General features: G+C 54.1%; 1 protein-coding gene across 1 annotated transcript in view; it reads right to left on the reverse strand.

Moving 5' to 3' along the window:
- Positions 1-16,266, reverse strand: part of NCOR2 (nuclear receptor corepressor 2) — a 174,492-nt gene that overhangs the window by 65,604 nt on the left and 92,622 nt on the right. Inside the window, exons 10-14 of the mRNA XM_054288473.1 lie at positions 13,189-13,376; positions 11,621-11,717; positions 9,127-9,305; positions 5,840-5,894; positions 3,371-3,469 (exon numbers count right to left, since the gene is read on the reverse strand). Coding sequence (XP_054144448.1) covers positions 3,371-3,469; positions 5,840-5,894; positions 9,127-9,305; positions 11,621-11,717; positions 13,189-13,376 — 618 coding nt within the window. The remainder of the gene's footprint in view (positions 1-3,370; positions 3,470-5,839; positions 5,895-9,126; positions 9,306-11,620; positions 11,718-13,188; positions 13,377-16,266) is intronic.

Consider the following 16,266-nt stretch of genomic DNA (forward strand, 5'->3'; position numbering starts at 1 on the left):
GGTTTGTCATTACAAGCTCATGCAAATTTATGCCTATCACTGTACACTGACTATTGGATTAGACTATTTTACCATGGCACAAATTCTTTTTTTTGTTTTTCAGTGTGAAACGACGAGGAAGCAATTTCTCTTCCTATCAATTCCCCCCCTCACAGGGTTATACTGCCTTTCCATACACAAACACAGGACTATTTTAGAAATATCTTAATCTCAGGAGCCTCAATATCACGCATCATGACCCATTGGATGTGGTACTTGCACTGAGCAGTGCCATGGAAGGCGGAGTGCTGGAGCATCCTGCTCGGAGTGGGCGGCTGCTCCGTTTTCTGACAAACTGGAAGTGGAATCATGTGAAGTCCCTGATCTTGGCAGGAGATTTTTAGCAGTAAGTAGCAGCTTTATGAGGAATATCCTTTGCCAGGGGACCATCAGCCAGGGAGCAGTGGGATTCTTATTTTTTAATGGACTTTTAATAAGTAGGCCACAAAGATAGTCTTGACACAGAGAAGCTTTTTTCTCTGTGTAATTATCTCCCCTTCGCTCTCAAGCTCCCTGCAGCCTCCAACAGCAAATAAGACCACCAACCTCTCTGTGAGAAAAGGAGCAAGAAAGCAGCATAGAGCCACTTGAAATGCTCTTTGTAGCAGATCTCATCCGCTCTCCTCTCATCTGATATAAAAAACCAACCTCTCCTCCCCTCCTCTAAATTAATTAAAGCTCAGCTTTTGGTGTTTAACTACTTGAACCTTTACCAGCAGGAAGATATGTGCTCAGAGCATGGGCAATGCTGGGAACACGATGCCATGCCTCCATGTGCTGCAGGAAAGCTGCCCACAATTCTGTCTCCTCCCTGCACACTGCCCATCCCTGAGTGTCCTCTGTCCCTCACCCTGTCACCATCTCTGGTTGCTGACACTGGGCAGGTAATGGCAGAGCTGGCACTGCCACATCAGCCCAGTGCTGCTGCTCCTCAGTCCCCGCTCCTCACCAGGCCACAGGGAAAACAGAATGAGGGACCTGCACAGGGTTCCAAACAGTCCAGGGCCCCTTGGGAACAAGCAGGGTGCTGGCAGAGCCTTTGGGACAGGTTACTCCCAAACGAGCACCCCTGCAGCACCGGCAGAATTTGAGCTGCTTGTGAAAGATTCACAGAGCAAAATGCCACCAGGAGCATCCCTTCATCGCAGCCAGTACCTGACCTCTCCCATGATGGTCTGTGCAGGCACACACTGACCCACTCTGCTGTGGGGAAGCAGATCCCATCAGCACCACACCCAGGGGAGACCCCGGCTCGTGAAGAGGTGCAAAGGAGATGCCTCACTGTTCCTGCCAGAACAACATATTCATCCCTTTATTACCTTAAAATGCCACCCTAAAATGAGTCTGTCCCCAGCAGAGCCTTCCTCTGCAGCAGCACGCCCTTCCCTCTTCCAGCACTCTCCTCATGCAGTCTTGCAGGAAAGGGATGCAAATACTAGCGGTATCACAGCACAAAACCCCCCAAGATCTCTGTGGGAGAGCTGCTCCAGGCTGAATGCAGCAGCTGCTGTTCTGCACCTCTCTCCTACTGTGAATCATGCAGCCAGTCCTTGGCTCTCAAAGCTTGTCTGAACATCCCACCTTCCACCTGAGCATCCAACAGCAATGGGAAATATTCCCTGTGTCGCTTCCTCCCAGACTCAGGGGGGCTCCTCTTTCAAAATCAGCGGCGTTCTGGCTGAGGTCTGCTCCAGGGGAGGTGCAAATTGTTCCCTCTGGTGCCATTCCTACTTGCAAAAACAGTCCTACAGGCGATGAAGCAAGTCCCTGCTTCTGAAGGCTGGCACTGAGCACGGCTCCAAAGGGCAGCACACGTCCCCGTGCTCAGGATGGATCATGTGGCTTTAAAGCTTCGTGGGAAATGCTGCAACTAGCGACGCTTTGGGTAATTTCAAACCCCAAAACACAAACAGTCCCTGCTGGGTGCAGGATGGGCAGGTCTGTGGCTGCTGGGGTAGGTAGGCAGATGCAGAGCAAAGCCTCTCACTCTCCACATTTGCTCAATTTAACACTGAAACCAGAATGAGCTGTGCTAAATGTCTCCACCGCTAACAAGAAACAAATGTGGCCTCATGTTCTAGTTGCTGTGATCTAACAAAACAGACCATGGTAAACACTATAAAAATGTACTGGAGGGAACCACCCTGTGTTTGCTGGGAGAGGGACTGGATCATCTAATAGGGCTTCATCCATCTCTAATGTCTCTGAAAAAAAGAAGGGAAAATTGGGCCCTGTCCATGACATTTGTCATGTGCTAGCTATTCTGATGTCTTAATGCTGCAGAAATCAAATTGGAGTGAGGCTACCTATCTGCTTCCCAATCAGGATCTAGGCCCAAGTGCTGCTTTTTATGGCCATGCAGCGTGAAGATCTGCTGATGTCAGTGGTGTCACGGGCCAGGCCAGTTTTTCCATCCTTATTCCCACATTATCTGGAGAGACAGTCCCTTTGTGGCTGCCTCATTCTCCTTGTGACGTGAATAATCCCTCACTTCACGGACCTGGGGATCCACCAGCAGGACTTGCCTCTGGCTGCAAGCACTCATGGGGATAAGGCACCTTCCCCAAAGGTTGGCACTTATCTGTTCCTGGGTATCATGGTATCAGCAGCAACACTGCCAAGGTCTTGCTAGATCTGTATCTTTGCCATGGTAAGGGCTGACTCAGTCACCTGCCCCCAGGCACCTCGTGGTGCCCTTGAATCTGCTCTGCCCTTAAACAAAGGCTTAAGGGTCTCCACTAGCTTGAGTGCCACATCTGCCAGCCCCACAGGAGACCCCCAAGGGGATCTTGGACACCCTTTGACACTTCAGATGGATTTATATGCTTCTGCTCAGGTGTCACTCCCATCCAAGTCATTTTCCTCCCACATCTTTACCTATAGGAAGAGCCCTGGCAGGCTCTGCAAGGCAGGAGCCCCACCCAGCTCCCAGGAGCCCTGTCACCATTGTCACCTCAGCTGCCATCTCCAGAAAATGAGAGACACACACCCCACCTGGTTCTTGCACAGAGCTCAGGCTGCATGGGAACCCCATGCTACTGACACACAGCCATGTTTTCCACAGTCACTCCATCCCCTTTTCTAAGCATCTTGGATTTGTTTGTTTTTTTTTAAAGACATTGTGGCCTTGGCATGGGGATGGACAAACACCAACTACCATTAAACAGCACGTTCTGAAAGGGCACAACCACAACCCACCACAGCCTGCAAGCAGTATCTCCATGTGAGGAGGGGGCAAAGCACCATTTTAGGGGGCTCAGACAAAGTGCTGCAGCTCCTTGCTCAGCCTGACAGATGAGCTGAGCCTTCCACACCCTCCTCCAGCCCTTACCTGGCTCTTCCCGCGCCGCCGGTAATTCCTCCTCACGAGGTTCTTGTAATTCTCATTCTTCTTGGTCAGGTAGTAGTAGAGGACACAGTCAGCCACCGTCTGCAATGACATGGGGACATCAGGGAACACAAGGTCCTCGCCTCGTGTGCTGCTGGTGGGGCACAGACTTCAGGAGCAGCGTTCAGAACTGGTCATCACCAGGTCCCTGCTGCTCCTGAGCGCCTGCAGCCCAACAGCCTCCCCACAGCTCCGTCCCCAAGGCTCCCAGAGCAGCTGGACAAGGGGACAGTGCTGTCCTGGTAAAGAGGCTCAGCCCTTCCAAGGACAGAGCAGGGCGGTCCCACAGGGGTGTGGGTACAGAGATGGGGCGCTGAGCAGAGATCAGCCCGGGCTGGAGGCAAAGCAGGGCTGACCCCAGATGACCGTGGCAAGCAGAGGCAGAAGAAGGAGCTGCCTGTCAGCCTGTGTGAGGTTACAGGAGGCACAACCTGCCACAGCACTGTCAGCTGCTGTTACTTCCAGCCGCTAAGCTCGCTGGCTCGAGCGCGCGCGACTCTGCTGGGGCAAAACTGAGATCCCAGGAGCTGCCATCCCAACTCCAGAGGCTGGAGCTGCCATCCCTACTCCAGAGGCTGGAGCTGCCATCCCAACTCCAGAGGCTGGAGCTGCCATCCCTACTCCAGAAGCTGGAGCTGCCATCCCTACTCCAGAGGCTGGAGCTGCCATCCCAACTCCAGAGACTGGAGCTGCCATCCCTACTCCAGAGGCTGGAGCTGCCATCCCTACTCCAGAGGCTGGAGCTGCCATCCCTACTCCAGAGGCTGGAGCTGCCATCCCTACTCCAGAGACTGGAGCTGCCATCCCAACTCCAGAGGCTGGCTCCACAAACACCACCACAGACTGGGCACCTCAGGAGTCACAGCCAGCACACATCCTCACCCTGAACAGCACAAAGTGTGCCAGGCTGGGAGGAATCCTGTGCTGAACGGGGTGGGCACCTCAACGCCAGCCTTGGGCTACACCTTCACATTCAGGATCAGTGGCTTCGTGAAGAAAAATAATCCCACAGATCCATCCTGCCATGAGTCCTCAGCAGCTTGGGGCAGCTGTGTGTGCCCGGGGGGCTGTGCTCACCCCATCCCTCTGCAAGGAGTGGAGCCATTTGCAAAAACAGATTGCAACTTTTAAAGTGTTAATTGGATCTCTTTCTAATTTAGCCCTGATTATACACACACACACGCGAACACAAAAACTTACAGTCATCTGTTCCAAGGGCTAAGATCACTATTTTTTTATAATGCAATTTAAAAATCTATTAATTCATTACATTGAGCCATACTTTGCATCTCTCTCCAACAGGATAATGGATGTGTTCTGTATCATAATTACAGCCTGATTTACAAACGAGTACAAATAAAATTAGAAGACATTTTACAGCTTGGAACACAGACTGGATTGTGAGCATCATCCAAGTCCCACCACTTTCAGCTTTATCGAGTGAGAAAAGATGAGGAGCTTGGGATCTTACAGCAGCAGCAGCAGCATGAGGGGGCTGCTGGTCTTCCTTGCTCCTTTGCACAGGAAGGTCAAGGTCTTATAAATTATTTCCTCAGCCTGAGTTATGAGGAATCAGAGAATAATTTAGGCTGGAAGTGACCTCTGCAGGCCACCCCCTGAGTGCAGAGCGGTTCCCTCAGAGTGAGTGGACACTGTGTGTATGAAACTCTGCATGAGGTGGCCAGAAGATGCAAATAACTAAAAGGACCAGAGAAGCAGCGGCTTTCAAATGTTTCTTGCTCAGGAGAGCGTTCAAGTGATGGACATAGCTGTGTTTTCAGGCTGGGTTTGTCCAGGATCTGCCCATATGGTCTGTCAGATCTTCCTGTAGGTAGGAAGGTACCTGGCCTTGCTCAGAATGGGACAAGAGACTCACTCCTCCCTCAGGTCTTTCTTTTCCTCAAACCTTTCTTCCATCAGCCCAAACGTCCAAGCAGCACAACACACGAGGTCTGGGAAAGGTCAGGCAGTTCCTGTGAACAACTCTTCCTAGCACCAAGGGGAGCTGTGTGTGCTTTCAGGACACCCACCAGACCTGCTGCATGAAACGGGACTCAGAGCACCCTCAAAAACCCCTCTCTCCCTGAACAAAGAGACCCCTCCGGTCTGTGCTGGGCAGCTGGGTGCCCACCCGCTGTGTGCCAGCCTGGCTGGTGCAGAATGCCTCGGGGGGAAGCAGGGAAGCAGCTCCAGGCAGATGACGGGGTGGCTGCGCCGCCCCCGCGCCAGGCTGGCTGCGTTCGCACCTCCCGAGCTCCCGCAGCTGACTCAGCCCTGGCTCTGCAGGAGCCCGTCTGGACCCTGCCCTGAGCCACCACCACCACCGCCCACAGGTGCTCAGCATCTGCTGGCAGCTCCAGCACCGAGGGATGGCAGGAGAGGCAGCACAATTGAGGTTAGAGCCAGGCTTACCTTCCTGTCCAGGAAGGATGCGATCAGGCCGAAGTTCTTCGGGTGCTGCATGAACCTGCAGAGCGAGAGGGACAGGGACAGGGTTACTGTGGGTGCTGGCCCTGACCCCCTCACAGCTGGGCTGCTGTGCCCTGCATGCCCAGAGCAGCAAGGCCAGCTCCCAGAGGGACTCTGGGCTTTCAGAAAATATTTGTCTGCTGCTCAGCTTCCCAGAAAGACAGGAACTTTAAATTTAGCCCAATGGGGCTGGGCTGGTCGGGAGCTTCGATGTGCAAATGTTCATCAGCGGGTGGGAGAGGGAAGGGGGACTGGAAGTGCTGGAGAGCTGCTCATCACCCTGCCCAAACCCATGGCCACCCAAGCCTGTACCAAGAGCAGGCACAGAGGGCAGGCATACCTGGAAAAGACCTCAGGATCTGGCAAGGAAAGAGTGAGCAATTGCCAACACACCCCACATCATGCCCATGGGTGGCCCTGGTGCTGAGCAGGACCCCAAGCCCTGCTGGGCTGTTGGGAGCAGCTTCAAAGGACAGGAAGGGAAACCCAAACCCCAGGAGGAAGCACAGAGCTGCCACACTGCTGAGCTGCTCAAGGGATGCCCAGTGGCACAGCAGCTCTGACAAACACCACCTCATGCCCAGCAAGTGGAGGAGCTGTCAGCAAGCTCCCCCCTGGCTCTGGCAGCCCGGGAGGGTACACTGCCTGCTCAGGGGAAGCTCAGAGATCCCTCCTCCACCAAATCCTGTGCCTGGCTGGTGTGGAAGCACGTTGGCAGGAGGTGCTGCTGGCAGCAGAGTTAACCAATGCACTGCCAAAGCACGGACAGCCCGGTGAGTGGTGACTCTGTGCCAGGAGAGGTGGCCACCAGCACGGGCCCTGCCCCAGGGAGCTGAGCAGGCAGGGAGAGCCACGTTCAGCACGTGCAGCTCTGCCAGCTCCCAGGAAATGACAGCTCTGTGCCCCGGGGAAATGCATCAGGGCAAAAGGTGGGAGAGCTGCGGTGTGGGTGGAACATGGGCAGGACATGGTGAGGAGCTCACGTCTCCAGCCCTGCCAGGGACTCCCCTGGGGCACCTGGCACAGCTCTCTCCTGCTTTTGCTGCTCTGTCCCAATGGAGTCAAGGCACTGAGTGAACTCAGGGAGGGCCTGACCAACTCCAACCATGGCAGCAGGACATGGGTGTTGTCACCCACGTTGATGCAGAACTCCCATGTGGTTTGGGTGGCACCGCAAGATCCCTGCCACCATAAGTGGTCACCATAACAAAAAAAAAACCAGAAATGCTAGGGGGGACAAGGAAAAAAAAAAAAAAAAAAAAAAAGGAAGAAAGCAAACCAAACAGGCTGCTCAGACAACCTGGGGTGAGGGCACAGAGCCAGAGCTGGCTCCTCACTCTGCACACAGCACAGACCCAGAGCTGACCACAGGACGGGGTTTTCAACGATGCTCACACACTGCTGGGGCAATGCAGACAACAATCCACTCCTTTTCATGGGCCAGGCCATCTCCCCATAATGAGAGATGGACGCTGCATTCTCCCACTGCCCAGCACAACACAGCCTCAATGCCTGAGGAGCACCCTGCTCCTTCAGCAGCAAACCACAGCTTCCCTGGGAGTAGGCCAGCAATGGGCTCTCAGCAGAGACCTGAAATCCTGCCCAGAAGCAAATCAAATCAGGTTCTTCCTCGTGGTTATGTTCTGACAGCTAAAACAGTTCAGACCTGGAGCTTGTCAGCCTTGCCTGTTTACTCCAAGAGCCCTGCCAACTGAACAAAAGGTTGAACCAAGTTTTCCTGGTCTCAGGAGGAGGCCAGCTCGAGGTCACGCTCACGGATGACACAACTCCAGTTCACCTTAAAAACCCAGGCCAGAAGCTGCAGCACAGCAGGCAGCTGGGCTAGCAGCACGCCAGGCTGGGGGAGAGCTGGGGCAGGGCTCCCTGCACCCTCCTTACAGCTCCTGAGTACCAACCTCTCCAAATGAGCTTGGTGAGAGCCCTGAAACCCTGCTGTACTCCTGCCTGGAGCCCTGCATCACCCCCAGTGATGACACAGAATGCACTGTGCACTGCAGGATGCACACACTGGGTGTGGATTCCTCCAGCCCCATTAGGCAGGCACAGCCCTGCCATTAGAGACCAAGTAATTAGCCTTTGCGTCATTTGTGGCAAGCCTGGCTGTTTGGAGTGGCACATTTTAAGGCTAATTAGCAATGAGGATTCTCCTCTATCAAAGGCTTGGAGCCGGTTTGCTTGTTTTGTTCTTTTTCGGTCCATCTTGGCAATTAATTATTTCAGCTGCAAACAGGAGTCCTGACAAGCAGGGGGAGGAGGAGGAGGGATCCTGGACACAGAGAGGCTTCCAGCATGGCTGAAAATCCCTGGAGCCATCCCCTGGTTGTTCAGAGGAGAGTAAGTGGTGCTGCTGCTCAGGACAACGTGATCCTGGTGCATCCATGCACCTCCATGTCCCTCAGGTGCACAGCAGGGAGCTCCAGCAGAGCCCATCCCACTGGGAGCTGAACTCCAGCTCTGTTTTCACAGCACACTGGGGGCACCATGGAGACTCCAGTCCTCCATGCAAACATACCTGGGTGCCCATTGGGCTATAGGATTCAGGGGAGTCTGGATGTGAGACCAAGCTGAGCACCCACATCTTGGCTGACAGCACAGTGGTACCCAGGGAAGGAATCAGTAACTCCCCAAGTGATCTCAGTTGGTAGAGCCAAGCTGTTCTCAAGCACTGCTTGCAAACAGGAGCAAGCACCACAGCCAGAGTCTGCACGTGTGTGATGTGGGAACGCATCCATGGAAACAGCAGCCGGTGGCAAACCCTGCAGACAGCAGGATGGAGCACTGGGGGAGAGCACCAGCTGGGAGCTGCAGCCTGAGGGGTCTACATAAGGGGCTTGGATGCTGACAGCCCCAAAAATCCCCTGGACACACAATGCCCGAAGGACAGCATGAAAATCCAGAAAGGAAATGTGTATGGAGTGTTGGGTTTCCCTGGTGTTGTCTTTAGACTGGCTGATACAACAGGGAGTGCAAAAGGTGAAAAACTTCCTGTTCTCACCCTGCCATGAGCAGCAGCTTTCCACAGGGGCAGGAAAACCCCAAATACAGAGCAAGGCCTCAAATTTCTGTGCAGAAGCACCACCAGGTTCAAGGTAACACAGCAACTTGGGTTGTGTCTGCGGGGGACCAGCCAAGCACTTGGGACATCCCTGCAGGGATCCTGCCCGCGCTCCCCGGGGCTGCACACACAGAGCTGAGGGGGCTGCACTCACTTTTCCCGGAAGGTCTCCTTCTCCTGCTCGCTCCACATGTTCATCACCTGCCTGTCCTTGTAGACCTTCATGGGGTCATCCATGAGGCCGTTCATGTTGATGAATTTGATGCGCTGCTGGTCGGCATCGTAGAGCATGGGCGGGATGACGGCGAGCTGGCGCATCTGCTTCTCCAGGTTCTTGGGGGAAAGCACACACAACAGTTGGTCAGCACCACAGCCCCGTGGGGACCACAGGGGACAGATGTTCCAGAGGAAAAGGACAGGGAGAGGAACAGGAGAATTCAAAAGCAAGCACTAGACAGCTTTATTGCCGGAGTAATTGTAAATTAAACGCTGAAAGAGGCTATCGCTGTCAGCCAGGAAACAATTAATCTTTCATTTTGGAATAAAAGGCTTCAAGATCCTGTGTGGAAATGTCTGGCTTAAGTGAGTCCTGACCATGATGAGAAACAAGTCAAAGCAGCAGTGGCACAGGGAATGCTGACTCCCTCCCGGCCTCCTAAAGCTCCCTTCCAACTGTGAGGGAAGTGGGCCAGCTCTGCAAAGCTTCCTGAAAAGGTGGGCACAGGCAGACATCATCCTTCCCTTCCACAGGAATCGTTCCAGGAGGTTTCACATGTCACTGAAATGAGGCTGTCATTCCTTAATGCAACACCCTGGGACATATTCTGATGCCTTTACTCCATCCTATGGAGCACAAAGTTCATCCAAAGCCCCAGCTGCACACCAGGACAGGACAGACTGGGCACACTGGTTTCCTTAAGTATTTGCAACAGGGAGGCCAATGGGATGTCTCATTTGTGCTGTGCTCTGCTCAAATGCCAGGACTGTCCCTTTGGCTGAGCTGCTGGTGATCCCCTGGCACAGATCCACCTGTGGGGATAAAGGGATGCTCTGGCCACCCCCTTTCAATTGCACCATCAGTCTGAGTCTCCCTGTCACCTGGGATGTCACTGCTCAAACTCCAACCCTTGACCCAGGAAGGCCAGGTCTCAGGTGCTGCTGTTTTAATTTACAGCCACATAGATGCTGGTTCCTGGGAGAACAGCCATGGCCAACCCTTCCAAGAAGCTGCTGACTCCAGCCTGCCCAGTGCTGCTCTGCTTCCCTGCTGTGCCTGATCAGACCCAACCTCCTCCTCAAGCACATCTCTCTGCACAGACATGGACATTTCAACGCGTGATCACCTTCCCCATCCTCACTAGGACACCTCCTGTTCAGAAACTGGCTGCTCCAGATGCCTCCTCATGGTGGGAGGGGAGGAACAGCTCTCAGCTGGAGCATCAGCCTGGGTAAGTGCAGACTGTCCCTGCTGACAGGAGAGCCCCTGTGCAGAGCAGAGAGGATGCTGTGGGAGCACTGCCCACAGCTAAGGGCACAGTGCCTCTTGGGGTGCTGAGTGCTGCCACTACGCCCCACCAGCCAGACTCCTCTCCTCTCCAGGGGCAGAGAGCTGGCCCTGCTGCCAGAGATGCTCCCCAGCTCTCACCTCCCTGCTCCTTCCAACCCTGTGGAAGAGCTGGAAGCTCTTAAGGTCTCCTCTAGGACAAGCAAAGCAGATTTGGGGCTCAGCAGGAGGCTGTTGGGGTGGAGTTTAGCAGCACACTGTGCAGGGGATGGAGGGGATCAGCTAACACTCCTCTTGGCCAGCACCTCTGCAGGGCTGTGAAATTCCCCTCTGTTTCCAAGATCTGTGTCCTCCACGCTGTCACCTTAACTGTCTCAGAGCAAAGTGCCTGGGATCCCAGAGAGGGATCAGCCGTGGAGCACAGGCAGCAAGCATCCCAGCTATTGCTGGGCAAGGGCTGCTCTCCCCTCCCAAACATGATCCATTCACTGCAGCTCGCCTCTGTGCCAAGAGTGGAACCCTTGTGAAACCAGATCCAAACGAAGCCGAGGTCACAGGGATGTTTCAAGATGAATGGAGCACTCCCAGAAGATGTGGGCCAACTGGCTCATGTACAAACCATTCATCCCATAGGATTCCCCTGTGTCAAGTCACACAGCCCATTCAAAACAAAACCAAACAGAAAAACCCCTCCACCCAGCAGCCTGGGTGCTGGCTCCCTGCCCTTCCCCTTCCCATCTTCACTTCCAGTATAAACCACAGCCAGGAGGTGTTTGTGGGGTGCTACCCAGGATGAGCAGCCTGCTGGGCTTTCAGGCCCCTAAGAGACAGCCAAATGCTGATAAACCCAACCTACTGGCCACCAGCTCCATGTTCTGCTCTGGCACAACCATTGCACAGCTCCATTACATCTCTCACGTGGCTGGGAAGATGCTGATGTGTATTAAATAAACCTCTGACTTTGGATCCTACCCAGAAAGTGTTTGGCATCACGACAACCTCCCCAACCTCAGTGGGACCCAAAGTTAGTGGGATTTGGCACAGGACTTCTCTGTGTGACCCGTCAGTCCTGTCTTGGCTTCCTCAGAGCACACAGAGTGAGGGGTGAAGAGGAGGAGGAGGAGGAAGGGGAAGCTGCTCTCACCTCTTGCTCCGAGAGCCCGTCGATGATCTCGGACACCTCGTGCTCGCTGCGCGCGGCTGACATGGAGAGCCCGCCACTGCCCCTCTGTCCTACCCTGCTGGGAAAGGGCAGCGACACTCTCAGGCACTGATGCTCCACTTCATAAGCAGCAAACCACCTTCAAGAACATTCTGACCTCCATAACAGCCATATCCCAACATCCCACCCAGGCCACCCCGTCCCACACTGTGGGAAAGGCACCTGCGTTTGGGGCTTGCAGGTCAAGAGCCTCAAAGCCACTTTCCTTACCTGTGTCAGCTTCCTGGACTGCTAGAACACAAGAACATTTCATGCCCAACCACACTCTCCCCCCACATTTTCCCCTGCTCACCCCACCACAGCAATGGCACAAAGGTGTTGGTGTCAGCACTGAACCGTTAGCACCGTGCCACCACATCTGGTTTGCAAAATGCTGTGGAAGTTTTAAATCAAACCCATCCACTGACATCTTCCCCTTATAGCAACAGCCACACATCCCAAGGAACTACAACTTTTCTTATGAATCAGGTAAAAAATTAAAGCATTTCTCAGTACCATTTCTCCCTTTCTCTTTCAGGCAAATAAAGCCATCAATTAGGAAGTTTGGACCCACCCAGTTGTTAGTGGGGCACAAGGATGGGATGCTGGCAGAAGGGTTTAGGTTTTCTGCATATCAGGTGACCCCAGGCAAGGTGCCAGGACTGAAATGGGAAGGACAGGGAGTTTTCAGCAAAAAGGGTGGAGATCATGAAATCGAGTCTTCTCCTGGCAGAAAACAACATGACCTCAATTGCACTTCCAATGAAGAAAAAGGACAAGGGGTGGGAGAGACAGGGGACATCCCTTCCAGCGAGACATTTTGCTCCCTTCATGTTGTCTGTGGTCATTCCAACAACCTCTGCAGATGTTTCTGCTCCCATCAAAGCATGTGCATGCAATAAATCATCAACGTGACCAAATGCACCTGCAAGTTTTGTACATCTTAATCTGGGCACAGCAGTGAGGCAGGAATTAGGGCTGTCCCAGCCAGCTGGCCGGCACAGGGGAGCAAGCCCTGGCCCTGATGTGGCCAGCTGGGAGATCAGCAGCAGAGGTGACAGAGGCAGTCACATTGCTGACATTTTTGCTCCTTTTGGCTCTGTGTTGAGCCACCCTGGGGAGAAAGCAGCAAGGGAGACAATTTGAACCTCTGAGTTACATGACTTAAGCCTTTTGCATTTTCCAAGCTCTGCCACACTAGCTGGTGCTGTTGTTGGACGTGGTGTGGTGTGATAGCCTTTTGTAATTTAGTTGTTTTCATTACTCAAGGCGAAGGCTTGCTTGTGGTATTGGCCTCACTTTTCCTATCCTTTTGTACTGGGAAGAGTTCATCATGGACAGAAACTGGGGAAAAAGCAGCAAGACTCACGTCTGTCTGTCTGTCTTCCTTTAACTGGAGAGGGAGAAAAGGCACCGAGAGCCGCCCCAGCCCGCTCCTCCCGCTACCAAACCCACACCCGTTCCCAAAGAGAAAAGAAAGGCTGTCTGATACCAGCTCAGCCCCTTCCTACCGCTTCTCCTCTAACCTCTGCATGCGCTCTTGCAGCTCGCGTTGCTTGCGGATCTCCGGGAATTGCTTCTCATAGTACTCGCGCACTTTGCTCTCCTTGGCACGCCGCCGAGGGTTGTTCTCTATGCGCTCCACTTTCTTTTCCCAGGCCTCCATCAGCTGGTCATAGCGCTGGCAAAACTTCTGCTCCTGAAAGGGCAGAGCGAGAGAGGGAGCTCAGAGATGTGCCTGGGAAGGGCAACTCCTCCAGGCCTTGCCCTCGATGGCTGCTCAGGCTGAGCGTGAGTCATGTTGCTTAAAGAAATACAATTTATTAGGGCATGGACATGCTCCAGGGCCTGGGGCCAACCCAAGGGTGAATTCTCAAAACAGGCCATCAGGTACCCTCAGGCTCTTTCCCTCCAGACCCAACGTGTTTGGTGGCACCAGGACTCCTACCCAGCGTGGCTCAGCCCACCCCTCACATCTGCACATCTCACTGAGCATCCTCTGGCCCAGCAGGAGCTTGGTTCAGCAGCCTGTGCTGGGGAGGAGCCCCTGCTCCACACCCCAGCAGAGAGCAAGGGGCCTGCCTGAGGCCACTGAGCAAGGAGGGACTGAGACATGGCCTTGGGAGGATAAACGGGGGCAGCAGAGGTGGTCTCCACTATCTGAGCAGGGTGTGCAGGGCCATAATTTTGGAGCCACCAGCTCACCATGCTGGGGAGAGCTTGCCATGGTGCCCAAGGCCAGGCACCCCTTCCTACCCACACACACCAGGTCCAGCAGTCACAGCTCTGTGCTTGCAGTGATGATGGGACTGGGGCCATGGGGCAGCTCCAGGCGAGGGCCTGGCTCCCCAAAATCAAGAGCCAGGCACCCAGGCCCAAAGCCATACAGCATGGTGGCCTGGCCACACACTCGGCTCCTTCACCATCCTAAAAAGCCAAAGTACTTTTCCTGCTGCTGCTCCTCTTTTTTTGGCCCATGTGACAGGACAAACACATCCCACAGCAAACCCAGGCTCTGCCAAAACATGGCACTGCAAAGAGTTTCCACACCATGAGCCCCTGGGTGACATGGCACACCCACCAGGTCCAGCACTGCACTTCTGACTGGTATTTATGGGACAAGCCCGGCAACACTGAAATAAGATTTGCAACACAAATGAGTCTCCTCCCATTACACCCCAAATCTCCTCTCCCTCCTCCAGCCACACTCTTGCTGGAGGAGAACACCCACGCACAGGGAAGGTCCATGGCGGGAAGATCCCTGTCTGGTCCCTGAGAGCCTCCACAGTGGCAGCAGTGATAGTGCCCAGCCTCAGCTGAGAGCAGCTGGGGGACCAGAGGGGTTTTAGGGTTTCAGTTTGTGTCTGACAAATGCCTTCCAAGCCCCAAATCAGGAAGTGAAAGCAGATGTTGCTCTAATGGCAAACCCCAGGTCACTCCTGACCCTGACGCTGCTTTCCAGAATGGGTGGCTCAGCACCAGCACACTCAGCACTACAACAGAGACACAGGGAATCCAGATTTCTAAGAAATAAACTCATCTCTTGCCACCACTGCCCTATGACCAGAAGTCTGAGGCTGCAGGATTTCCCAGAGGCGCTTTGTTCTCATCCCATTTGCTCTTGGCCACAAAGAAAAATTAGGAGAGGTAAAAAAAAATCCAAACCAAAGGAAATGCACAGCAATCTGCAGCCCATGTCACACCAATCCTGGCACATGGGTTTGGTTTGTCCATCCCAGGCCTGGCAATAATCCAAGAACAGCAACACATCTTTGATCTCCTTGGCCTTTTGGAGGCACCTCAACAATAATGTGAGGCAGACAGAGCACCTGAAGCCCCAGAGCTGAGCCAGATTAACACTTTCCCTGCAAATAAATCAATTCCCCCTTGCATGCCTGGAGCCAGAGACTGTCCTGCCCTGCATGGATGCACAGGAGGTGCTGGGGTTCCATCAGGAGCTGAAGGAAACAGCCACGAGATAAAAACAAGGAAGGAGAACAGAAACTGAAATGCCCTGAAAGCCCACATGGGGTATCTCACACTTTGGGCGAGGAGCTACAGGTAACACCAACAGCCTGCGGCAGCTTGGCAGAATCGCAGCTGCTGCTTTTCACCTCTCCCAAAGCAATGCCATCAGCCCCCTGAAAACGAGAGCTCCCACCCTGCCAGCAAATCTGCTACATCCTCCTGCTTTCAGAGCATCACATTTGGGAAGAAGCTAAAAATACCCCATGGAGTTTGTGAAGCTGGTGCCCGGTGCTGCCAGCCCGCGGCGCGGCCGGGAGAGAGCCCAGCACGAGGGCTCGGGCTGCTGACAAGCCTTGGGGCTGTGAAAGGTTTGTCATTCCCCGCGGGAATGAGCCAGTGCTGGGCCCCACGTTGCCACCAGCCCAGCAGAGCCACCTGGCATGGCCCTGGCTGCCTCACAGCCAGCAGGGCGGCTCTTCTTCCTCCTTTTCTTCCACTCCGTGGAACAACTCGACAAAAGCTTTATCCAGAATTCCTCTCCTAAGGAACTGGCATTGGAAGATGGAAAAAGCAACATCAATGTCACGCTGCTAATTCCCCAGCAGCTCAACCCTGGCAGCAGGGCAGCAGTACCAAAGCTTCCCCCTGGCACAGCTCTGCCCTCCAGAGCACGGCTTCACAATGGACTGGCTGAGCATCTCCTGAGCTCCCCACCATGCAAACTTCAGCTGGGCTGGGCTGCAGCATCCCCATCCAGTGCCTTTTGCTCCAGCTGGGACACACACTCCCTGCAATCTCCTGCATCCTTCAAAAGCCAGGATTCCAGGCATCCTACAGCACTGCAAACTCCTCAGATCATCACAGCTCCACCACCAGGAGAAGCTCCTGGTCAGGCACTTCACGAACAGAAGCATCTATTCCTTCTCCGTGCTTCCTCTGAGCAGCTCTAAGCAAGCATGGCCACTCCTGAGCCGCCATCTGTGCTGGCTTTGGGCAGGGGTGCCCCCTCCGCTCCCCTCTCCATCACACCAGTGAGTGACAGCGAGCCCAACCGGACCCGGCAGGGATCTAAAAATGGATGGATAGTAACGCTGCCGTAGCAGCTGAAGGCAGCTCGTGGG

Source organism: Melozone crissalis, unplaced genomic scaffold, assembly GCF_028551555.1.
Source record: "Melozone crissalis strain CALT ecotype California unplaced genomic scaffold, PUWL_Pcris_2 ptg000063l_1, whole genome shotgun sequence".
Classification (NCBI taxonomy): domain Eukaryota; kingdom Metazoa; phylum Chordata; class Aves; order Passeriformes; family Passerellidae; genus Melozone; species Melozone crissalis.